This window comes from Sebastes fasciatus, chromosome 6 (assembly GCF_043250625.1).
Source record: "Sebastes fasciatus isolate fSebFas1 chromosome 6, fSebFas1.pri, whole genome shotgun sequence".
NCBI classification, from domain to species: Eukaryota; Metazoa; Chordata; class Actinopteri; order Perciformes; family Sebastidae; genus Sebastes; species Sebastes fasciatus.
In genome coordinates this window covers 35,694,461-35,719,509 of record NC_133800.1, presented here as the reverse complement: position 1 = coordinate 35,719,509, position 25,049 = coordinate 35,694,461, and the positions used below count along the sequence as shown (strand labels likewise).

General features: G+C 41.1%; 2 protein-coding genes across 2 annotated transcripts; both read left to right on the top strand.

The window, feature by feature from the left end:
- The first annotated feature begins 5,675 nt into the window (after positions 1-5,675).
- Positions 5,676-8,743, top strand: LOC141769965 (natterin-3-like). Its single transcript, XM_074639518.1, has 3 exons — positions 5,676-5,700; positions 6,353-6,446; positions 7,544-8,743. The coding sequence occupies exons 2-3, from the start codon at positions 6,353-6,355 to the stop codon at positions 8,629-8,631; spliced, it is 1,182 nt and encodes a 393-aa protein (XP_074495619.1). The 5' UTR covers positions 5,676-5,700; the 3' UTR covers positions 8,632-8,743.
- Positions 8,744-19,537: 10,794 nt separating this feature from the next.
- Positions 19,538-20,709, top strand: LOC141770120 (natterin-3-like; the record flags this gene model as incomplete). Its single annotated transcript, XM_074639782.1, has 1 exon — positions 19,538-20,709. A coding segment is annotated over one exon (963 nt), but the record flags the coding sequence as incomplete, so codon positions are not given.
- Positions 20,710-25,049: the final 4,340 nt, after the last annotated feature.

The following is a 25,049-nucleotide window of genomic DNA, read 5'->3' as shown; positions in this document are numbered from 1 at the left end:
TCTTATTTTTCTCTATTAATGATGAGTAATGGGCTGCTCTGGCATCACAGAGAGCCTTCCTATATGTTTTAAGACTATCTTGCCAGACTAAATGAGATTCTTCCTGTTTGGTGGAACGCCATATCCTTTCCAGTTTCCTCGATGCTTGCTTTAATTTGCGTGTTTGAGGGTTATACCATGGAGCTGACTTCCTTTGTTTTACTAACTTCTTTTTTAGAGGGGCAACAGAATCAAGTGTGATTCGCAGTGAGTCTGTAGCACTATCTACAAGATGATCAATTTGGGTAGGGCTAAAATTAACATACGAGTCCTCTGTTATATTGAGACATGGTATTGAATTTAATGCTGATGGAATCGCTTCCTTAAATTTAGCTACAACACTATCGGATAGACATCTAGTGTACACACTTTTATCTGATGGTGTATAGTCTAGTAATAAGAATTCAAAAGTGATTAAATAATGGTCTGATAAAAGAGAGTTCTGTGGAAAAACAATTAAATGTTCAATTTCAACGCCATATGACATAACAAGGTCGAGGGTGTGGTTAAAGCGGTGAGTGGGTTTATGCACGTTCTGCGAGAAACCAATTGAATCTAATAAAGAGATAAACGCAGTACTGAGGCTATCATTATCAACGTCCACATGAATATTAAAATCACCTACTATAATGACTTTATCTGTTTTCAGGACTAAGCTTGATAGAAACTCTGAGAATTCAGATAGAAATTCAGAATATGGGCCTGGAGCGCGGTACACTATAACAAATAAAATTGGCTGTAGTGCTTTCCAGGTTGGGTGTGAAAGACTAAGAACAAGGCTTTCAAATGAGTTATAATTTAGTTTAGTTTTAGGGTTTATTAATAGGCTTGAGTCGAAGATGGCTGCAACTCCACCTCCTCGGCCGGTGTCTCGAGGAATGTGAGTATTAATATGACTCGGGGGAGTGGATTCGTTTAGGCTGACATATTCTTCCTGACACAGCCAGGTTTCAGTAAGACAAAATAAATCAATGTGATTATCTGATATTAAATCATTTACTAGTAGAGCTTTAGATGACAGAGATCTGATATTTAAGAGTCCACATTTAATTCTCCTGTTTTGTTGCTTTATTGCAGTACTAGTGTTAGATTTTATTAGATTATTATGTTTAACTCCTCTTCTGTTTACTTTTGATTTAATTAATTTAGGTGGGGCAGACACAGTCTCAGTTAGGTTTGGGGTTAAGCTATGGGTGGGTAACTGCTCTAATGGAAGCGCAGAGAAGTGTGTAAGACTACAGCTCTGCGTCCTGGAATGACCTCTGGTTTGTCATGGATTTGTTCCACCAACAATCTTGGTCAGATTTCTGGATAAGAGAGCCGCACCATCCAAAGTAGGATGAATGCCGTCTCTCCTAATCAGACCAGGAATTCCCCAGAAAGGGTTCCAATTGTCAATGAAGCCCACATCGTTTGCTGGACACCACCACGACAGCCAGCTGTGGAATGACTTCATGCGGCTATACATGTCGTCAAGTGACACTTTGAACATATTTCGTAAGTAACAATGAAATATTAAATGCAATTTTTTCAGGAATTTCATTTGTTGCTTGGAAAACAATTCATCACGATATGTCAAGTAGGCTACATAGTGCCTCTTCCATCACTCTAGTTTTGTTTCTGACTTATGACTAGAACAGCTTGACACAGAGTGCTGAGCTGCATCTCAAATTAATCTTCAGGTTCGCTTTCAGATGATGTTCACCACTTCTATGTGACATCTACTGTTGACCTGCTATCTCCCCCTAAAGACCCCCTGTACCCGCCTAAAAAAGACAAAAAAGGGTACCAATGGATTCCTTAAGTTATATATATATATTCTAGAATGGGATCAATGAAGTATTTCTGATTTTGATATTTATTTAAAAAATCCTTGCCAGAGGGAGGGAAGGTCATCCCGAAGCTTGCCGCTGTATTTATACCCTCCACCTTAAAGAAAGGTGCTTCATTGAGCTGTGAGTGTGACTACAGATGGAGTTGGAGGGTGTAGGAACGGATTGGAATTAAACCGGAGTTTCTAACCTAACTTCCGTTTTCATAGGAAGTTGAATCATTTAAATGATTAAATGATTCCACAGCAACTTGTCTTTTAAGAAACTCTCCCAGTTACTCTGGATTATCTATATACCTCACTATGGACAGTTATAAATTCTTTCTGCAGAAGAAATAGTCCCTAGACGGAGTATTAGGGCCACATTAAGGGAGAAAAAATATCGGAGATTTCCAGAATAAAGTCATTATATTACGAGAAAAAGTCGTAATATTACAAGAATAAAGTTATAACTTTACGAGAAAAAATTGTAATGTTAAGAAAATAAAGTCATAACTTTAATAGAATAAAGTCATAACTTAACCAAAATAAAGTCATAACTTTACGAGAAAAAAAGTCGTAACATTACGAGAATAAAGTTATAACTTTATGAGAAAAAATCGTAATGTTAAGAAAATAAAGTCATAACTTTAATAGAATTAGAATTTCTTTCTTCAGAATAAACTCCGTTTCTTTCACAATCTTTTCCAGGTCCTGATACTGATGATAACGTGGTGCTGATGAGCCAAAACATGAAGTATTTGGTTATTTGTGAAACCTAAACTAAAGTATAACTTCACAGGATGCTCCACATTCCTCATTTTCACACTATTTCCCCTCTAAAATAACACGTACAATTACTACTTTAGAATATTATGACTTTATTCTCGTGATCTCAGATTTTGTGGCCCTAATACTCCGTCGCACTAGAGGAAGTTCAAAGAAAGGAATCTCCCCTTAAAAAGCTGAGACAGGCTACAAAGCTCAGTGAAATGAGCCCTGAGCTGAAATATCTCAGATATCCAGCAGGTGGTGATGAAAGATCACTAATTACTCTCCACACATTGTAGCTGGCATGTTAGTCCACAACCTATTATCTCATACAGCAGTGCAGTAATGGCACACCTCACGGAAAAGTAAATATACGTCAAGTTAATTTCATGAAGTATACTGAAGTAAAGTTCAAGTATATTTCCCCAAATACTTAATAATACAACACTAAATTGGCCCATACTTTTAGTTTATAAAAGTATACTTTTAAGTGTACTTTACTTGTAGCCCACTTTTTAGTTTATGATTGTACACTTTGTGTACTTTAACTTATAGTACTTAGCCAATGATTTATGTATTACATAGAGAGACTTGCTCCTTTTGCTATTTGACTTGATCATAAATACAATTTTGTGATGATAAAAAATAAATATTTTTTTCTCGCATGCCTCCACGGTGAACGTAGAATTAAAAAATGTAGAAAATTCTTGATGAAGTAAATTTGTATCAAAACATCCGTTGTTATAAGCTACTCTATCAAAAAGTAAGCACAACTACAAGCCAAGTACACTTTTCTGTAGGCCTATAAGGCAAGAAAACCTCATTATACTTAAGTATATCTCAATCAAAAGATTAAGTATAAGCCAAGTATACTTATAATCTTCTGTATACTTGTCTGTATAAGCCAAGTATACTTATAATCTTCTGTATACTTGTCTCTATAAGCTAAGTATACTTAAAGGGACTATTTGTAAGATTCAGAAATGCTGCTTAACAGCATTTCTGTGGCCGTGAAATCAACGAAAGTCAGCGTCGAGCTCGCGCTTGTGCTCGCTCTACATAGACATGAACGAGCATCGCTCAACACAGTGAGGCGACACACGTCAGCTTAAACCACAATATCACTCTGTATTTCAGCTGCTTGGCAGTAATGTTAGCTGACCAGACAAAGGTCTCTCCATGAATCACTGCTGATACTGTGTTTGCTTCTCCTGCCTCAGCGCAGGCTGAAGCAGCGAGAAACTCGGCTCCCTCCGCCCGCAGCCGGAGTGAACAGGGAGACACCGGCACCCGGTCGGTAACGAGACGATAACGTTTCTCTCTGCAGAGCTTCGTCAAGTCACAAGACACGGGAAACCTCTGTTGGTCTGGAGGAGCTGCAGCATTTATTTCTGCACAAACGTCCACTGTACATTCACTAGATATTCTCAGAGCTAAACTAACTCTTCTGCAGTGTGGAGTGAGCGCGCGTTCACGTCTAGAGGTGGAGCGAGTACGCGAGAACGCGCACTCTGTCTGAGTGAAGGCAAGTAGGCAAAGGAGCAGGGACGCCGGCCACACGCGACCGCGCATATGCGAGCGCGCATGTGTGCCGACCCGGTACATTTGTACACTTAGAAAGTTACAAACTGTCCCTTTAAGTATATCTCAATAAAAAGATTAAGTATAAGCCAAGTATACTTATAATCTTCTGTACACTTGTCTGTATAAGCTAAGTATACTTAAGTATATTTTTGATAAGTACATAAAAGGTAAACTGAAAATATACTCCAAGTTGAAATAAGTATACTAATAGCACACTTGAATAAACTAATAAAGGGTAAACAGGATCATATGTTTATATTACACATTACATACCTAAAGTTTATCCACGCATGTCAATTTAAATGTAGAAATACTCACAAATAATATTCTTATACTTCAACTTGTGTGAAAGTAAAATTATTTCTTGCTAAGAAATCAATATAAAAGTTTCATCTTGGGTCACATGATGACAACTGAGCAGTCTCCATGACGACTGAGCAAACTCAATCCAATGATGAAGACCATGAGAGCCGTCTGAAGGCTCCAGAAAAAGCTCGTAATCAGTAGTAGGTTATATTGTCAAAATAATCAGTATTGAAGTTGCTGACTACAGTTGCAATCCTCCATGAAGAAGCTCGGGTCCAGCTTGGCTCGCTGAATGTGAAGCATGATCACGCTGATTAAATCTTTATTGTGGTCGTGTTGAGGAGATTTCTCAAAGTTTATTAGATGTAGTTTGGAAGGACAGATGACACTTTTAATGACTATATCTGATACACTGAAGGTCATTGATACAGCGTGATAGTTTGGAGGGCCGAGGTAACTGATAAGTTACTGCCTTATCAGCGTGTTTTTCTTTACTCGTTAATAATCCTACATCTTATCCTGCATCTCGTTTTACAACGGGTCCTGAGATCAGCACGAACGCGACGGCACCGTTGTTGTAAATTATAGAGAAAAGTGCAAATCTTGTTCATAAAACTACGACATCTGGAAGCTGATCAGTAATATCAATTGGTGCAATCCAGAGACTTGAATGCTCTCAGCTCGACGGGAGCAGTTGCGGCTAAAATGCCTTGCTCATTGACACACCTGACACACCAGTTTGGGGATTCAAACCAGCTACCTTACCCACACAATTCCCTTATTTTAAAGATACACTCCCTGGTTTATTTAAAACCAATAGCACCTGTAAATTAAGAAAAAAAAGTCCTCATTGTTCATGTGAACTATGTATATATTTGTGGTTTTCTTATTTTCGTTTTGTTTTTTTAAAAGAAAATCCCCACTGGATCATATTTGACTTGGCTACTTTCTAATGTCACAAAAGCTGTTTTCCATTACCTGTCAATGGGAGAATGTGTTGTTTCCCAATGCCTAGTTCACACTACATGACTTTAGAACTGATTTTCCAAATCGGCGTTGGCTCGCCGCTCACACATTGGCGCTCAAGCGTCATGTGTGAACTTTCTCTGCTTTATGGTTCAGCCATAAACCGGTACGTATAAACCTGGAGGTGACTGGCTGTGTGGACTCAGTGGGGAGCGACTGTCAGGGTGAGTGCTGTTCAGTCTCTTTTCACCTCCAGTCAATCAGACGTGATCATGATCAAGTGGCAATAGTCTCTAGTAATCAATCTGTATTAACTGGTTTTCGTACTCTTATATAATTTAATATTTTCATATTCAATCAATTGTAGTCGATTATTACCGCTTTTTCGTTTTCGTTTTTTTTCCCTTATATGAAAAAATACTGCTTTTGGATTTATACGTGATGCTTATGTCATGGCATGTTCTTTGTCGTGTTTATTTATTTTGTGTGATGAAATTAGTTCTTATCTTGGAGAACAAAGTGCATGTCTGGATTAAGTAAAGAAAAATGTTGTTGATTGGCTCTGAAACATCAGTCAGATTGAATCTATGGCCCCGGCTATGGCTCTGAAATAACAGCAACAACTGTGTGTTGATAAATCCATGGCTGAAGTAGCAGACAGATTTGTAATTGCAAGTTTTTCCCTGAGTCCCGCCTTTCCGCCGTAAATTTTAAGAGATCATTCCTGCAATTCCAAAATATTGATTGTATCCCAAAAGATTTGGACCCATTTGGTATTTCGGTGGTTTTGTCTCTAGTGTTCCACTCTAATGTGTAAACTTCAGATCATTTTTCAAGACCAACTGGAAGAGATAACATTTTGTGTTTCATCTCCAGATGAAGCTGTCAGTGTTGTTGCTGCCGGCCCTGCTGGCTCTGTCCTCAGCCAGTCTGCAGGACATCATGAGGAAGAGCTCACAGCACAGAAAAGGTAAACATTTTATATATTTCATCCTTTTGTGACATTAACAGATTCAAACAGTAGCATTGCGTTACACTTGTAGTATATACCTAAAAGTGGGGACACACCAAGTTGACATCAAAGAACTAGCGGCGTCGAAGGCCACCCGTGGGGTCGCCTCATGTTGCCTTTGTCTTGGCCAAAAAGTTGCACTCGAACACACAGCAAAGACGACACCTGACGACAACGTACGTTCTGCGCCTGCAGAGAGGAAACAACTCTACACACCAGCAGGTCACAGTAGTCCATATTTGTCATTCAAAACCGGAAGACCGAGGACAGCCCTGATTCGTTTAAGCTGAACCGCCAATCAGAGTAATTTCACTAACCGACAGGCGCCGCCAATTCAACATGCTGAATTGGCCAAAAAATCTCAGACAAGAGCAGACGGTGCGGGACACAGTGAAAAAACTAGGCCGTCGGACGCTCGCCAACGGCCCCAAACTGTCCGCCAGCCGACCGTCGGCTTGGTGTGTCAGGACCTTAACCACGCAGGCTATATCTATTCTGAAGTATATGTTTTCCAGACTTTCCAGACAGTCTGGTCCCTGGTGTCAAGTCCTCTGACTCGTGCTAAGCTAATACTATGAATTATTCATTATGTGGTTAAAGGTACTATATGTAACTTTCAGAAAATCCTTGCTGTTAATGACACCCGTGACCATTAATTGAACTGCACTCGGCATCCTGTTGCTTGTGTACGTGCTCGCACTACGTAGGCGCGAGCGATCATCCTAGGCATCAGCCAAACCAGTGACGTGACAATACATTACAATCATATATCACCGTTCCTATCTGTAATGTCCAATCTCCATGATACCAAATAGCTTGCCATTTGCAAATGACTTCATCAGCTAAGGTTAAAAAGTAAAACTATCCCGAGTCCCTTACATAGAAATCAGTCCACAGGCGGTTATAGGCAACCGAGAAAGATGGGTAAGGTCTCAGTTTTTAAGTTACATTACAATCTGTTCACACATTGGCACTACAAAGCAATTAATACATGTAAATTGTTACATATAGTACCTTTTAAATAAGTAAACTTTCTGTCTGTCTCTTTCACACAGCTTCCTTACTGAACCTAGAGCTGGAGGGTCGGGTGCCTGAACCGACTGGTAACAATGCGGTGTCGGGTCCTCTGACTCCAGCTGACCTGGAGCAGCAGCAGGATCTACCTTCCTCCTTCATGTTCAGTGACAATGTTAACCTGGAGTGGCTGACATGGAACGGCTCTTTGCCCAACGGAGCTGCCGCAATCTACAACGGCTACACCGAGCGCACTGACTACGTCTGCAAGTTCAAGTGCGAGGCCGGCTTCTACAACCCCAGCCTGGGCCCCTACTGCCGCTACCCCTACGGAGACCGAGAGTACTACGCCCCCGAGTTCGAGATCCTGGCCAACAAAGACAACTTTGAGTTCCTGGAGTGGAAGGAGGGCTCCTACGGTTCAGTGCCACAATATTCAGTCAGGACCTGCCCAGGTGTTGGCATCTACGTTGGGAAAAACAAGTACGGTCTCGGCAAGGTTGTTCCCCAGTTTGAAGCTTTCTTCCTGCCTTGGGAAGGTGATGAGTATTGGTACAAGAGTTACCAGGTCCTGACCATCAACAGGGATGCCTACACCCAGCAAATCTCTGACGTCAAGTACGCCATCGATGATGTCGCCATCTTCCAGTATCCTCCGGAGACCATGCGCATCTCCGGGGTCACCAACAACGAGTGCCAGACGGTAACGAAGACGGTCACCATCTCCAAGACCACAGAGGTGGAGACCACCTGGAACATCGGCCGAGCCACCATGCTGGGCATCACCGGCAGCATCACGGCTAAAATCCCCTTCATCGGCTCCGGGGGCATCGAGCTGAGCGGTGAGAAGACGCTGCAGTTCTCCAGGGGAACCACCATGGTGGAGTCGCTCAGCCACTCCGTGTCCGTGGAGCTCAGCGTCCCGCCGAACCACTCCTGCAGAGTCCGTATGGAGGGACGCAAGATCAAAGCCGACATCCCCTACACGGCTCGCCTCAGCCGCACCTACCGCAACGGAGAGACCCAGTGGACGTCCATCGCTGGGACCTACGACGGAGTCCAGATCGGAGAAGTCCGGGCCGTGGTGGACCGCTGTGAACCCGTACCTGACGCCCTGCCATGCCCCTGAAAGACTGAAGGAAAACACACCAAAACATATTTTTTGAACACCTAATATTGAAGGCAAATTATGTCACAATAAAAATAATGCCATACACGTGTTGTGTGGTAAATGGGAAATATCTTTTGTGTCATTTTGTGTCTAAAAGAAAACTTTCGATGTTGAAAATGCATTTAAAAATAAAATCTTGTGGCACTTAAACACTTCCATTCTCTTCACATTTTACCATTTTATGAATTCAGATTCACAACATACACAAACTTCAGAGCAATTAAGTACATTTCCTCAGTTCTTACTGTATGTAAAAGTTTTCAAATTCACTTGAGCATTTCTAATTTGGGAGACTTTTAACTTTGTCTAAACTACAGCTCAGAGCACGATATTGTACCGTTTTCCTGAATACAATTATTACTGGAGTTACTGGTTACTTTGCAGATAGACATTTTCCATACTAAATAAATAATGCATGCAAGAAGTGTGCAGAAGTTTTTCTATTGAAACTTCTTATTTTTCCCACTGACAAACCAAACATATTAACCAATGTCATAGAACGCTAAGATAAAAGGAGAGTGATAAAAGACGTACGAGGGTAGGCGTTTGCAAATAAAATACAAATGTAGTTGCAGGGATGAAACAAAAACATGAAAAAGAGTAAGAAAAGAAATGCATAATAAAAAAAAAGAAATGAAAGGTGAATAAATAATAAAAGGGGGATGGATTCCCAGCAGTGGGTGGATTGTTTTCCTAATGTTTTTGTAGGTATTTTTTTACACTTCCTTGTATATTCTCCAGTGGAAGGTACAGTTGTGCAGTTTGCTTTCCATTTCTAAAAGAATATTCAGCAAGTTTGAATGTCTGCAGGGATTGCTCAAACTATTGCAGTCTTTGGATTAACTTGCAATGAAACCTGCAAAATATTATGATAATTTATTTATTTATTATTTTATATAATTTTCCATTTGTATTCTTTCCAAGTATGGAAGCATAACTGATGGCATGAATATGGTTCTTAATACATTTCATTGCATGTTTCATTCTCAAGAGGGATGGCAATATTGGTCGGATGGTCCTGACTAAAATATCTCAATAACTATCGGATTTTCTGACTCGCACCAACATCATCAAAATAATAATGTGTCCAATACTTTGGTTAATAACCAAATATCTGCAAAACAAATGATATTCCCATTGGCCTCAGCTGTACTTGAGCTAATAAGCTAATGTTTGCATGCTAACACGCTGACCTAAGATGGTGAAAATTATAAACCTGCTTAACATCAGTATGTTAGTGTTACACCACTCACACACACGGTTTGGTGTAGAAGAGAGAGTTCACTTTTATTAATTCACCGGCAGAACTGGCAAAACCAAACTAGCTGTCGATGCAGCACCGGGCACACGCACTTCACAGAACAAGGGCTCCTTCTAACAACAGAAACTTCTTCTTCTTCGCTGGTAGCCATTTACCGCTGAGAGTTTCACCCTGCCCCCTGCTGGCGAGTGTAATTATACATATTTAAACAAAAGACTGAATATCACAGCATATTACTGAATGACATATTAGATAAATGTAACTAGGAATAGATATAAAAAATGATATATCTCTCAGGTGCTACAATCCTCCCCTGCCAAATGAATGTTGTCCTCAACATTAGCATTCAATTTCAGTGCAACTCTGACTATAGGATGTAATACCAATACAACTACGTCATTAAGACAACACTTTACATTTAACATGTCATATAATGGCAATGGCTTTCACTGAAAGTTAGCAAGACGTAAATGTTCTTCAGTGCATTTGAACAGATTTTACCTTAAGTGTACATTACTATTGTATACCATGTGATCTCATCACACTCTGTTCTTAAATAACACCACAGTGTTTAAACTTAAGAATAGTCTTAACTCTGAGCAGTTGTAACAATATACAGTACTAAATTGATACTTTGAACAAAACATTTCTGTCACTTCGCTATACACTTCACATCATACACACATGTACCAAAAACATTCCATATGCATTACTTAAATATGCCATATCTTAATCCAAACTATATAGTTTATGACTAAACTTCTTTTCAGTTGCATATCCCATATGAGTAACGTTTTGAAAATATAAGCAATTTACTAAATGCATCTTTTTTTCTCTTTTTGTTTAAACCAGGTAAGTGTAAACAACAATTAAATCACAGTAGATAACTTCACATTACTTTCAGACTCTTTTCTTCTGTATACTTTGTTTATCTCAGTCCTCCTTGTCCCATGACATCCATACTGGACAGTAACTACTCAGTTCACAAACAGTCCATGTTACTGTATCTGTTCTTCCAGAATAATCTGCAACAGTCCATAATGAACCCATTAGCAGTCTTTCAGTAATATCCTGCGGGAACAAGAGCAGGATAAACCAGTTGTGTTCCAAACATCGGTGGAGGTAGCCAGGGCACACTGTATTGTCCATATACTGGTACCAGTGCATTTACATACAGCGGGTTAGTGTGAAGCCCCACCACACGACGAGTAGGCTGACCTAATGATTCATAGGTCAATGTCTCTTTCAGTCGTCTTTCCCTCTGTGACCTGCGTGGCTGTGTGTCAGAAGGCTCTGACTCCTGTTCGCTGGGCAGGTCTTCAGACTGAACAGTTTCTGCGACCTCTTGAGTGTCATGTCCAGCTGGGACATCTCCGGTAAAGTCATTGTCCACAAGCATTTGCACTGGAGCATCCATTCTGAACTCCTCCGCTTCAGCGTCAAGTTCAGGCTGAGGTACTGTTTCAGGAGTAATGGGAGGTGCAACATTTTGCTCTGCAGGCTGATGGTGATGGTGCCTCAGTCTATGAGCCCAGTAATATTCCTCCTCATCTGAACTCTCTGAGTCCTCTGATGTCTCATTTGGTGTATTCTCTTTGTGTCGCTTTCTTTGTTGAGTATGAGGATTTTGTCCTCTCACAGTGCTTTGAGCTGGTTCCTGAAGTGGCAAAGCATTACATGGCATTAACATGTTGCGATGGAGGATTCTGCCTCTCCCTGTGCCACGTTCAGATTTTACCTCATAGACTGGGCTGTCTTTCCCCTTTTGAGAGACCACAATGTGTATTTGATCCTCCCAATATGAGCGCAGTTTTCCTGGTCCGCCACGCTCTGACATATTTCTCACAAGGACCCTGTCTCCTGGAGAAAGCACTGAACTTTGTCTCTTTTGGTCATAATACGTTTTTCCTCTTGCTGTAGTCTTTTGGATGGTTTTTGATGCAATGTCATATGCTTCTTTCATCTGCTGTTGCCATTTATGAGCATATTCCTGGTGTGAATTACATCCTTCCTCATCATTTATTCCAAAGATCAAGTCAATAGGCAAACGGGGATTTCTGCCAAAAAGCAAGTAGAAAGGAGAATATCCAGTTGCTTCACTGGTTGTGCAGTTGTAAGCATGTACGACTTTACTCACATAGTCACTCCAATTCCCCTTTTTCTCCTCATCCAAGGTCCGCAGCATTGACAACAAGGTGCGATTAAATCTTTCAGCTGGGTTCCCTTGTGGATGATAGGGAGTTGTTTTTGAGTTGGTCATGCCAGAGTATTTTTGCAGGCGTCTGAATAGGTGGTTCTCAAATTCTTTGCCTTGATCGTGATGTATTTTAGCAGGGAAACCGAATTTGAGAGAAAAATCATTGAAGATCTTTTCTGCTGCTGTTTTGCCTGATTTGTTACGGGTTGGGTAGGCTTGTGCAAACTTAGTGAAGTTGTCAATAATCACTAAAATATACTCATACCCTCCCCTGCTTTTTTCAAGGTGAACATAGTCTATAGAAACCATTTCGAACGGTGCTGTTGCAGGTACATGACACATAGGGGCTCTGCTATGCATGGCAGGTTTTTTCTGGATGTTGCACTTACAAACTTGGGTTATAAAAAACTCAATGTCTTTTTGCATCCCAGGCCAATAAAACCTCTGCCTAGCAAGGTGTAAGACACGTTCTACCCCTAAGTGTCCCATTTCACAGTGAAGGTACTTGTACACAAGCTCTTTGTATTTTTCTGGAAGCACAATTTGATTACAGGTCGCCGTTTTGCGCTTCAGCAGACCCTCTTGAGAAACATAGTCTTTTCCATTCACGTAGCAGTTGCTTAGTTTTTGCTGCTTCCATATGCATGATCCTCTTGTCCGGTTTTTCCCTGGACCTTTTCGACTGGAGTACATGGGATATGACAGGATCTTGCAGCTGTGCCTGTAGTAACTCTTGCTGTGTTACTTTTATGTCTGGCTGATTATCTGCAGCTAACTCCTGAACATGTGGGCTGCATGTAATGGCTGACACCCAGTCCACTTCGTGTTGTTTTTGTGTTGCATTGAATATTACACTTAAAACTTCAGGGGAGCACTGCTCTGTGCACTCGCTCATATAAGAGTCCATACTCACAGGTGTGCGGGACAGGAAATCTGCATCTGTATTTGTTTTTCCTGGACGGTACTTCAGTGTTATGTTGAAGTCGGCAAGCTCACACACCCAGCGATGTCCGGTCGCATTCAGTTTAGCTGTGCTCAAAACATAAGTAACAGGGTTGTTATCACTGTATACTGTTACTGAGGGGGCATAAAACAAATAATCCCTAAACCGGTCTGTAACAGCCCACTTGAGCGCTAAAAACTCAAGCTTCCCTGAATGTAAGTGGTAGTTTTTTTCTGCTGGTGTCAATGTTCGTGAGCCGTACCCAATAACTCTGAGTTTGCCTTCCTGCCTCTGGTACAAGACTCCTCCCAGTCCTTATTCTGAAGCATCAACATGGAGAATGAAGGGATCTTCAAACCTTGGATAAGCTATTACAGGTGGGTTAGTCAGGACATCAACTAGATAGTTCAAGGCTTTCTGGTGAGTGTCACTCCACACTATTTTCTGATGTGGGGGGAGCTGTCCTGCCCCTGCTAACCGAAAGGTGGGCTTTGACTTAGGACTTGGGGTTACATCTGTTGAGAGTAGTTCATACAGGCATTTTGCATGACGAGAGAAATCCTGCACATAGCTTCTATAGTACCCCAGGAAACCCAGAAGTTTGCGCAACTCTTTAATGTTTGTAGGGGGTTTTGTCTTAAGCGCTTGCACAGCTGCGATTTCTTTACTGTCCATCTTGTAGCCTTCAGCTGAAATCACTCTTCCAACATAGCGTACCTCATTTTTGAATAGGTCACATTTGTCTGGCCTCAGCTTAATTCCCCAAGCTTGCTGTTGTTTGAGGACAGACCTCACATCCTCAACATGCTGTGTGAATGTTTTACTGTAAACCAAGACATCATCCAAGTATGGAATACATATTTTGTCTCTGAGACCTTCCAGGCTCTCTTCCATACTGCGCTGGACAGCTGAAGGTGCGTTTGTGAGGCCAAATGGAATCCTGTTCCATTCGTACAGCCCCCATGGGGTTGAGAAGGCTGTGAATTTCTTTGAGTCCTCACTGACACTCCCTTGATGATAAGCTTTGCCTTGGTCCAGCACGCTGAACCAAGCATTTCCACCAAGGCCATCAAGTATCTCCTGTATGCGTGGTATAGGGTGCCTGTCCGGGATTGTCTTTTTGTTAAGACCCCTGTAGTCAATACAAAGCCTTAGGCTCCCATCTTTTTTCCTCACGCAGACCACTGAAGCAGCATATGGGGAGGTGGATTTGCGGATGAAGCCTTTACTTAACAAGTCCTGGATGTGGTTCTTTACCTCCTCATACAATGGGCGAGGTATGGCATTATATGTTCTGGCTACTGGGATCTCATCAGTTAGCTTAATGTCCATTTTTAAGTTTTTAATGTAACCTACATCATCTTTGTGTCTGGCAAATGCTCCCGATTCCTCCCTGAGCATTTGTTTGACCACCGCTTGTTGTTCACTGGTCAAGTGGTCTACCTTGACAGGTGGATCCAGCAGTTTGTCCTGGGGATCATCTTGAGATGATTCTGTGGTGGAGCATGGTGGAGCCTGAGAATTTTCAACAACTACAGAATTAACCTGGTGTTCTTCTGAGTACACTGGGTAACAGTCTGTTATTCTCTGCATGCTTCCTATCACAGCTTTACTTGGCATTGTGATGTCATGTTGCGTGGTATTTCTCACATAAATGTTCACTTTACGTGAGGAACAGGAAACATTTATCAGTTGACAGGTGATTTTGAGGCCTTCATCCAATGACAAGTTCTCCTCAGGTTCAAAGAGCATTTCAGTTTTCACTTTGAGATTGGTTTTGACAGGACAGGTAATACACTTTATTTCCCCCCTTGGAACTACAACAGATGTGCGTCCTGTGAGGACAGGGTAAGTAACATTCTCATTTGTAGCTCCCTGAATGAGGTTAAGCAATGTTTCTGCCTTTACTGACCCTAGTCTGAGTGAATTTCTGAGCAAAGCTACTCTTTCACTAGACTGAACCTGGTCCTCTCTGTTTATCAACATCTCCTCAATGGCATTAAATCCTATTATGGGCCTCTGCACTATGTCCCTGCTCACTAGTACTGGAACTAGTATCTCATCAGATCTTGCTGCTTTAGCTTTAGGATCACACAGACTGAAACTAACTGGGACCCATCCCTGAAAGGGTATTTCTGTGCCATTTGCAGCCCTTAAGTCCAGCAGTTCATCATCACTTAGCAGGTCACTGATGGGACGGATTCTTGCATCAGGTAAGTTTTGTGACTTCCATGTCTCACTCATGATGGACACTTGTGCTCCTGTGTCCCACAGGGCTTGAGTCTTGACACTGTTCATTCTGCACCAGACAAGACACTTTTTGCCTACCAGTTGTGCTACTTGCTTGCGTTTTGTACAAGGGTTGTGTGAGTGAGAGGGTTGGTCTCCTTTAAGGTTCACATTTGACTTTAAAGGTGCTGATGGGTGATGAGAGGGCAGTTTTTTTCTTTCCCCCTTCACTGCGCACAGAGTTACAGGCTCTGTTTGAGGGTTCCGCTTTGGGTGATTTTGGGACTTTAATTCCGAGGTCATGGCACGTCCCTCCATCACAACCTCTGGTAGTTTCCCGACGGCTTCTGTCTTTCCCCTACTCTGCACCCTCTTGCCCAATGTGTGTCACTGCCGCACTTAAAACAATGATTGCAGTCCTTTTTGTCCTGCTGACATGCTACACATTGTCTCCTTAGCCTCTTAAAAGCATCAGCTGGAGCTTTGGTATGGCCGTCATCAACAGTATTTCTTCCCCGCTGGACAGTTTGCACAAGGGATGCTACTTGACCGGTCAGCTCCCTTATTGCTGTGTTGCTCTCCTCCATCTTTGTAAATAAGGAGTTGTCTTTAATCGGTTTGTTAGCTTTAGCCGAGACTGGGGTTGTCAAAGGGTCATTTTCATCCTCACTCCTCTCTACTGTGCTCAGACTTGCTTTATGAGTGGCTTTATTTGTAGCTTTAATCTTTTGGGCTCTCTCATTTTCATAAAACTGTGCTATCTGCATTTTTTGAAGGAGCAGCTCATCACTACTGTTCCCATCCTGCAGATAAATCCTCATTTCTGCTCTTATGTTATCATTTGACAAGCCTGTCATGATGGACTGAGAACATTGGCTATGAACTAGCTCTTTGTTATATTTCAGGCCAGACTGGGAACGTTCAGATGCAAACAGGATCTTTTGCTGCAGGTCAAGTACTCGGACCAGAAAATCAAGTGCAGTTTCACCAGGTCCCTGTACAGCTTTTGTCAGTTGTTGGTACAGTACTGTTGCATCCTTTTCTGCATAGTGTGTTCCTAATATTTGTCTGAGAGTGGCTAGGGTGAGATCCATTTTCCCCTCTAAATAGCTCCTCAGTTTCAAGCCAGGATTCACAGCACATATGACAGCCTCCATAATTTCCTCTTCTGGAAAGCCCTTCCTTAGACCACTTTCAATCTGGTGTTCAAGGCTGCTAAAGCTCAAAGTGTCTCTTGATGTTGACTCACCAACATGTCCGTTTATCCTGAAGTCCTTTCTGAATCCATTGGAAGCCAGAAAGCTGTTGCTGATGGAGTCTCTGCCTCTGCTTTGCGTCCCCTCGTCCCGCGCTGTCTCCCGGGCGACCCGCTGCTTCGGCGCCGGTATGAGCGGTGCGCGGTCTCCCTGCCGGCGTCCCGACGCAGGCTGTGCGGAGCGAGCCGCCTCCTCCTCCTCCTCCTCCTCCTCGTCGGCTGCAGGTGAAGAGAAGAGTAGCGCCGCTCCCGCGACGTCGGTCTCCGCCGGGTCCTCTGGCAGAGCTTCCAGTACATCATTCAGTTCCAAAAGCACAGACATGCCTTCATCTTCCCTCTCCAGAAAGTACTCACGTTCACAAAACTCCACAATGTGCTTCACCATTGCACGGTGGGTTTTGTTCTTAATGTCCTCAGAGTCTTTGCCAGTAATGTTGCAGTACTCATAAACTCTGTGCAGTTCTTTCACAGTCAGTCCAAACAATCTAGTTTCTATTTCTGACAGAAACTCTTCTCGGTGCTCCGACATCTTGTTTAAAGTACTTTTGACTCGTCAACACTTGAAAAACAATAAAACGAGACGGCGTCGTGCTAGCTAGACTTCAACTGTTCTCTGTAGCTAACGTTAGCTCACTTAGTTGCTCTGCTGCTCTCACACGTGTCCAACGTCACCGTGTTCTTCCAGAGTTAAAGTCCTTCGCCGTGAAATAATATCCATACTCATCTCGGTGGGAACTCCAAATTGTTACACCACTCACACACACGGTTTGGTGTAGAAGAGAGAGTTCAACTTTTATTAATTCACCGGCAGAACTGGCAAAACCAAACTAGCTGTCGATGCAGCACCGGGCACACGCACTTCACCGAACAAGGGCCCCGTCTAACAACAGAAACTTCTTCTTCTTCGCTGGTAGTCATTTACCGCTGAGAGTTTCACCCTGCCCCCTGCTGGCGGGTGTAATTATACATATTTAAACAAAAGACTGAATATCACAGCATATTACTGAATGACATATTAGATAAATGTAACTAGAAATAGATATAAAAAAATGATATATCTCTCAGGTGCTACACCTGGTTTAAGGTTGAGTGTGTGGAAACATTTTGACTTTTGCATAAAGGGAGATGTCCTTGATAAATCGCCCGCTGTTTGCAGAATATGCAAAGTCCAGATAAATAAAACGGCAACACGACCAATCTTTCCATGCACCTACTGTGACACCAGTATTATTGCTCTACCATTTATATTGAAAAGGAGAACAGAAGCAGGTGCTTAAACTACGGTGACCAGACGTCTCGGTTTGTCTGGGACTGTCCCGGTTTCAAGTTAGGTGTCACGAGTCCAGACAAATATCGGTCAAACAGTCGCATGTCCCGGTTTTCAACAGTCACTAACTAATTGTCCCGGTTTTCACCACAATCAAAATAACAATATTATGCTTACATAGACGTTTATCATGTTCCACTCATTAATTAATTTATGCGCACGAGATAAGAGCCAGCACAGCGCACCGCTGCTGTCTTTAACTACATAGTGATGTTGTCTGGCAACAATTACGCACAGAAACGTCTGATCCGCTGGTTACATTTTGTGCAGTTTTGAACCACAGAGTCCTCCGTGCTTATGAGCACGTCAAACGTGTTGTTTTGATTAATTATACACAGTTCCTTCTGCGCATCAACAGGCAATTCACTCCTCTCATAACTCCCTCAGGACCGGCCGTTCATGTCAGTCTTTCACCCGGTGTCTCCATCCTGGACAAAATGTCTGAGCTCCACAATTTAATTATAATAGCCTGAGGCTGAGCCGAGCAACATGATGTGATCAAAATGGTTCAGGGTCAAAACTAAAGTTGAAAATTAATGTATGTAGTCCCAGACAACAATATGCTTCCTCTGAGAGAAACTCTCTACAGGACTCCCAAACTGTCAGTGCGTCATGAGGGGGAGAGCCCTGTGATTAAAGGGGGAGAAAGTAATGAATGTGATACAGTAAGTCATAATTGTCACAGCCGCTAATGCACCCCCCTATAATAATGCCTTCTTTTTCATCCCACCCTATGCTCTAATGCACTACAGGTGCACCATGTTAGCCATTGTGTGAGCGCATGAACGTGTGTGCGCACGATGGCTAGGTTAAACCACTGTTCATTCGACCTGGAGAAGTTGGTTGCATTTTATTTTTTGTTACCTTTTGCTTTGAAAATGAGAACATCATTTAACTTGAATTTGATTACATCTTTTGTTAAATATTGCACTTCCTTTTGTATGAGTTTTATGTATTTGCCATTAATCGTTGTGTTTACTTGTTTATATCCATAATTAATTTATCCCTGATTCCCTTACAAGAAAAACTTTGAGGAATCCTGACCTGCATTGTGCAGTATCAGCTATTTATTTCACACTGATAGAATTTTTGGCAAAAAAGGTATTGTGTCGATTTCAAGTCATTGAATTGAATCGTACCATATCGTATTGCTCTATATGAGCCAATATCGTATCGGAATCATGGAAAATGATAATAACGCATCATTGTAAAAACGTATCACCGTTACACCCCTAATGCTAAACATTGCAGCTTATGTTAGAGCAGTTGAACACACAGTTGAGTCCATTCCTAACACTTTTTCCGAACTCTTTAAATGAGTTTTACGGTGTATGCACAGCGCTTCAACATATGTAGAAATCCAGAGCTTGACAGACCTCCATGCCTAGTTACGGTTGCTAAGCTATGATTGGACAATCACTGTTTGGGCGAGGGGTTAAGCTATGGTCAGTTTGGCTTCTTCTAAAATTCATGACAATTTGATGAGTGATTTAAAAATAATTTTGAGATAAATGTTTTGCTCTTCACTCTCCATTGGCCAGTTTTTGTTTTGCCCTATAAAGCATTCATTCCAAGCTTGTCTATTTTCAAAAAGCTTTGGGAATACATCGATTTATTAGTGATGTCATTTGGTTTATACTTAACATTGTTCCTATCTGTGCTTTCTCAAAGTGACCCTTGAAGAAACCAACCTGAAATGGGAGACCTTTAACGGCTCTATTCCCGACGGAGCCGTTTCAATCTACAACGGATACGAACAACGCACCGACTACGTTGCCAAACATGGGATTGAGGCCGGCTTCTTCTGCCCTTCCCTGGATTCTTACTGCCACTACGCCTATGGAGACAAAGAGCATCTTGTCTCCCAATTTCAGATCCTGGTGAACAAAGACGACTTTGAGTCTTTGAAGTGGAAGAATGGCTCCTACGGTTCAGTGCCTGCAAATGCAGTATACACCTTTCCCAATGACATGTATGTTGGGAAGAACGAGTATGGTCTTGGGAAGGTGCATGTTAAAAATGAGGCCTTCTTCTATCCCTGGGGAGGTAAAGAGTATTGGTACAAGAACTACCAGGTTCTGACCTTTAACTCAGATATAATCAGCGAGCACATTTCTGATGTCAAGTATAAAACTGATAATCTTAATATCATTAAGTATCCTCCAGAGAACTTGAAAAATTCTACAGTCATCAACAAAAGCGACCATCCAGTGACACAGACAGCCACCCTCTCAGAGGCAACAGAAGAAGAGCAAAGGTGGGACACCAGCTTTTCCATAACAGCGGGCGTCACGACTAGCATCACTACCGGAATCCCAGATATTGCCTCTGCAACTGTTGGGTATAGCGTGGAGACAACCCTCCAGTTCTCGAAGGGGACCACTCATAAAAAGTCAACCACCCACTCTGTTGCTGTTGAGTGCAAAGTCCCACCACACCACTCCTGCAAAGTCAATATGGTGGCGCATAAGTACGGGGCAGACATCCCTTACACTGCACGCCTCAAACGCACCTACAGGAACGGGGACATCAAGTGGACGTCCATCACCGGGACCTACAAAGGCGTCCAAGTGGGAGAAGTCTTGGCTGTGGTGGAGCCCTGTCAATCTCTGTAGGCCCTGTCCCTGAAAGAATAATGGAAGAGGCTCCATGAGTTACAGTACCTGACATATTGAATGTTGGATACCCGTAATGAAAACCTAAAAAAAAATAAGTTTTATTTTTGCTTTAATTTGGCATTTAACTATTTCTTCAGTTTTTCAACAAATTGTTTACCAGGCAACAAATGTATTGTTGAGGTATCACCTATAATGTCCAAGACACCCCCCCCCCCCCAAAACCTACCCTAATTCAGAGTTTAACCAATTAATTAATTAATTGACTTTAATTGACTAACCAATTGAGAATTACAGAAATACTTGGAAACATTGTTGTGAAACTGGTGAATCGGTATGATTTCTTTTCTTCTATTGAGCTTAGAGTGATTTAGTCTCAGATAAGATTTTATTCCACATATATAATCCCATATGTCTTTGTGCTCATTTAATAGTGATAACAAGTAGTTGATTTTCTTTCATTCTTCAATATGTAATCCTGTGTGCTTTAATATTCACTGGTTGGTAAAAATATGTAAGAAAGGCTTTTTTCTTAAAGGTGTTACGTGTCTAATAGTTTGTTGATGTTTAGGTTGTTAACCATTCATGGATCTGGAGTAAAAAAGTATAAATAAGGGGAGACAACAGATTATAGGAGGCTTTTTTTGACTCTGAGGAGATTTTTGACTTTTTCTTTCGGGCATTTTGAAGCTTTTGAGATCTTACTGGGTGTTTTGGTTCCTTTTTGTATCATTCAATTCATGTAACCTTTAATCTTCATATTATCTTTAAAAACCAATAAAACTGGATTGTATTCTGTACATTCCAACCAAAGTCCTGTCTTGCTCATCTCTGAGGGTGTCTGCTTGGTGTCCTTAAGGTAAGGTAAGAGAGCCCTTCCTCTGGGATAGGCTGGCAGTTAAAATGTAATTGTTATGAATTACAATAGCAAAGCTGAATACTTGCTAAGGTTAAAGTTGTGCTGTTCACTTTGTCTTGACTTGCTAAACGGGGTTAGCTTGGATTGTTTGATGTTCTACTGGTTGAGTTGTGTTTTATGTTACTTATAATATCAAGGCTTAAACATAGTTGTGTGTTTTGGTGTACATTACGTGTTAGATTGGCATCCAAATTAGGGGTGATGGGGCCAGGGTCCTGAAGCTGCCCTTCATAACCGAGCGAGGCTCCCAACCGACATAGGGTTCCTCCTCCAGGATGGACCTTAAAAACTCCAGGAGTACTTCCAGTCTCCCAACACCTATTGCATACACATTTCTGTAGCATACCAAAATGTAGACCTGAAATTAGCAATACATCAGCAGCTGGTGTTTTTAAGCCTTGCTGAACTCCTGCCTCCCTGAGCAGGCTGAGACGGTCTACTTGTAGATTTTTGGAGGTCCATTCGAAACCTAGGTCAGAGGTTGCAGAACAGCCGTTTTCCAGTGCCTTATCCACACTGGAAGGGGGAACCTGTTATACTAGGCTGTATGCCATAACAGTATGAAAATAACACATTTCATATTTCATTGTTATATAGTTACAAAAGTTATAAAATAAACTGACATGTAAACTAAATCTGTGTCACAGTCAAGTTTCACTTGCAGAGTTGGATAGTAACAGGTTATTGAGTCTCTCTTGCAGTTCTATTGTCTGGTTGAAGTGTGAACATACAAATTTAAGATGATGAGACATCATTTTATTGTTATTCCACAAAAAAAAAACATTAAGAAGAGCACCTTTTTATGGAGCTGGTCTGGGTAGTGGAAAGTTATGTAACAGGTATGTAACCAGTTCTGCTGCATAATTAGGAAATGAATGTTAGTATTTTAGGGGAAGGCAATAATAATGTAAATAACACATTTTAAGTTGCCCAACTGGCCATCTGCCTACTTGCTGCATATATCAAATGAAACTTTGCAGATTTTTCTTATAGTGAGTGAAGTATTAGTGCTGGATCATCCGAATGCTATCAAAAGTTTGGTGTGCAAGGATCCAAATGTTCATGGCGGGCTGCAGCAAGTAGACGTTTGCATGAAGCATAATGGGATTGAACATCATAGAATGAAGCTCGTCAGTAAAAACTCCCTTCATGTCTTCATCTGAATTTGAAATAGCAGAAAAATATGTTATCAGAAAATTAAAATTACAGTTGATTGATTTTATATAAAATAATATTAATCTAATGTTAATTAAATTATTAAAAACTGAGTGTAAAAAGAAATGCTTTGTACTTTTAATTCTACCTGCAATCAGTTGATAGACAATACAAAAAAATCTCATCAAATATAAAATAAAATAAATAAATTTAACTAATTTCATAATATTTTTCTGCCTTTTGTCAGTTTTGGGGCTAAATACATATGGCATCAAAAAGTGTTACAAATAAAGAAGCTGTGTTAAAAAGGTATGACGCCTATGATAATATACAGTGTTAGGGAATAAAACAGGTTTCTATTTGCTTTATAACTTAGAATTATTTCTATATTTTTAGAAAAATTGGACAAAGTTACTCAGTTAGTTGTCAGCCACAGCTCTTCAGGTTAAGTGAGTGAGTTTTGTAGTAATGTATCTCCATTTAACTAATCTCTGCAGATGCTCATGAAGCAGCTGAAATATCAAATAAATCCAGTAGATGGCACTGAATGAAAACTTACTGATCTATTGAGCAGGTATGCTGAAACATCAGCACACTGTCTGCTTTACACTAAGTTTGAAATACAAAAATAAACTTTTTGTAAATTACTACACACGGTGTACCCCTTACACACACTCACTTATGTCTTGGCCCAAACTGCATTTGATTATCATAAAGTGAGCATGTCTGTAAAGGGGAGACTCGTGGGTACCCATAGAACCCATGTACATTCACATATCTGGAGGTCAGAGATCAAGGGACCCCTTTGAAAATGGCCATGACAGTTTTTCCTTTCCAAAATTGAACATAAATTCAGAGCGCTAATCCGAACTATATTATACAGCGGGTAAAATAAGTGTTGAACACGTCATCATTTTTCTCAGTAAATATATTTCCAAAGGTGCTATTGACATGAAATTTTCACCAGATGTTGGTAACAACCCAAGTGATCTATACATACAAAGAAACCAAAACAAATAAGTTCAGAAATTAAGTGATGTGTAATAATGTGAAATGACACAGGGAAAAAGTATTGAACACATGAAGAAAGGGAGGTGCAAAAAGGCATGGAAAGCCAAGACACCAGTTGAAATCTATCAGTAATTAGAAAGCAATCCGGCCCTTTGTCCGTGCAAATTAATATCAGCTGGTTCAGTCCCAACTGATGGCCTATAAAAAGGTGTCTTATTACCAAGGTGTCTCACAAGAAACATCTCATGATGGGTAAAAGAGAAAGAGCTCTCTCAAGACCTTCGCAACCTTATTGTTGCAAAACATACTGATGACATTGGTTACGGACGCATTTCTAAACTTCTGAATGTTCCAGTAAGCACTGTTGGGGCCATAATCCGGATGTGGAAAGAACATCATTTCACCATAAACTGGCCACAACCAGGTGCTCCTCGCAAGATTTCTGACAGAGGAGTGAAAATAATTATCAGAAGAGTTGTCCAAGTGCCAAGGACCACTTGTGGAGAGATTCAGAAAGACCTGGAATTAGCAGGTACAATTGTTTCAAAGAAATCAATAAGTAATGCACTCAACCGCCATGGCCTGTATGCACGCTCACCATGCAAGACTCCATTGCTGAAGAAAAAGCATGTTGAAGCTTCTTTAAAGTTTGTTGCACAACATTTGGACAAGCCTGTGAAATACTGGAAGAATATAGCCTGGTCAGATGAGAGCAAAATGTAACTCTTTGGATGCCATAATACACACCATGTTTGGAGGACAAATGGCACTGCACATCACCCTAAAAGTGGTCCTTGGCTCTTGGACAACTCTTCTGATAATTATTTTCACTCCTCTGTCAGAAATCTTGCGCGAGCACCTGGTTGTGGCCAGTTTATGGTGAAATGATGTTCTTTCCACATCCGGATTATGGCCCCAACAGTGCTTACTGGAACATTCAGAAGTTTAGAAATGCGTCTGTAACCAATGTCATCAGTATGTTTTGCAACAATAAGGTTGCGAAGGTCTTGAGAGAGCTCTTTCTCTTTTACCCATCATGAGATGTTTCTTGTGAGACACCTTGGTAATAAGACACCTTTTTATAGGCCATCAGTTGGGACTGAACCAGCTGATATTAATTTGCACGGACAAAGGGCCGGATTGCTTTCTAATTACTGATAGATTTCAACTGGTGTCTTGGCTTTCCATGCCTTTTTGCACCTCCCTTTCTTTTCTTCATGTGTTCATTCATGCTATGTTTTTGATTAAAATATATATTTTTAAAAAGTGTCCAACCTGCCTGCTGTGTGTACACTGACTTATCAACCTATAATATCATGATTATTATTATTATTATTATTATTATACTGATACATTCCCAAACTTCCTAACTGCAAAAAATGATTTTCCATGAGCAGACAATCTAAAGATGCTCATCTTTCACATGATCAAAGTCTTGTTTTTCTGTGCTCATGTTCTTTAAAA

What these genes read in the sequence shown, in the direction of transcription:
- LOC141769965 (XM_074639518.1), top strand. Translation starts at nt 6,353, where the DNA reads ATGAAGCTGTCAGTGTTGTTGCTGCCGGCCCTGCTGGCTCTGTCCTCA. An exon ending in GAGCTCACAGCACAGAAAAG is followed by an intron (nt 6,447 to 7,543) that starts GTAAACATTTTA and finishes TCTTTCACACAG; the next exon opens with CTTCCTTACTGAACCTAGAG.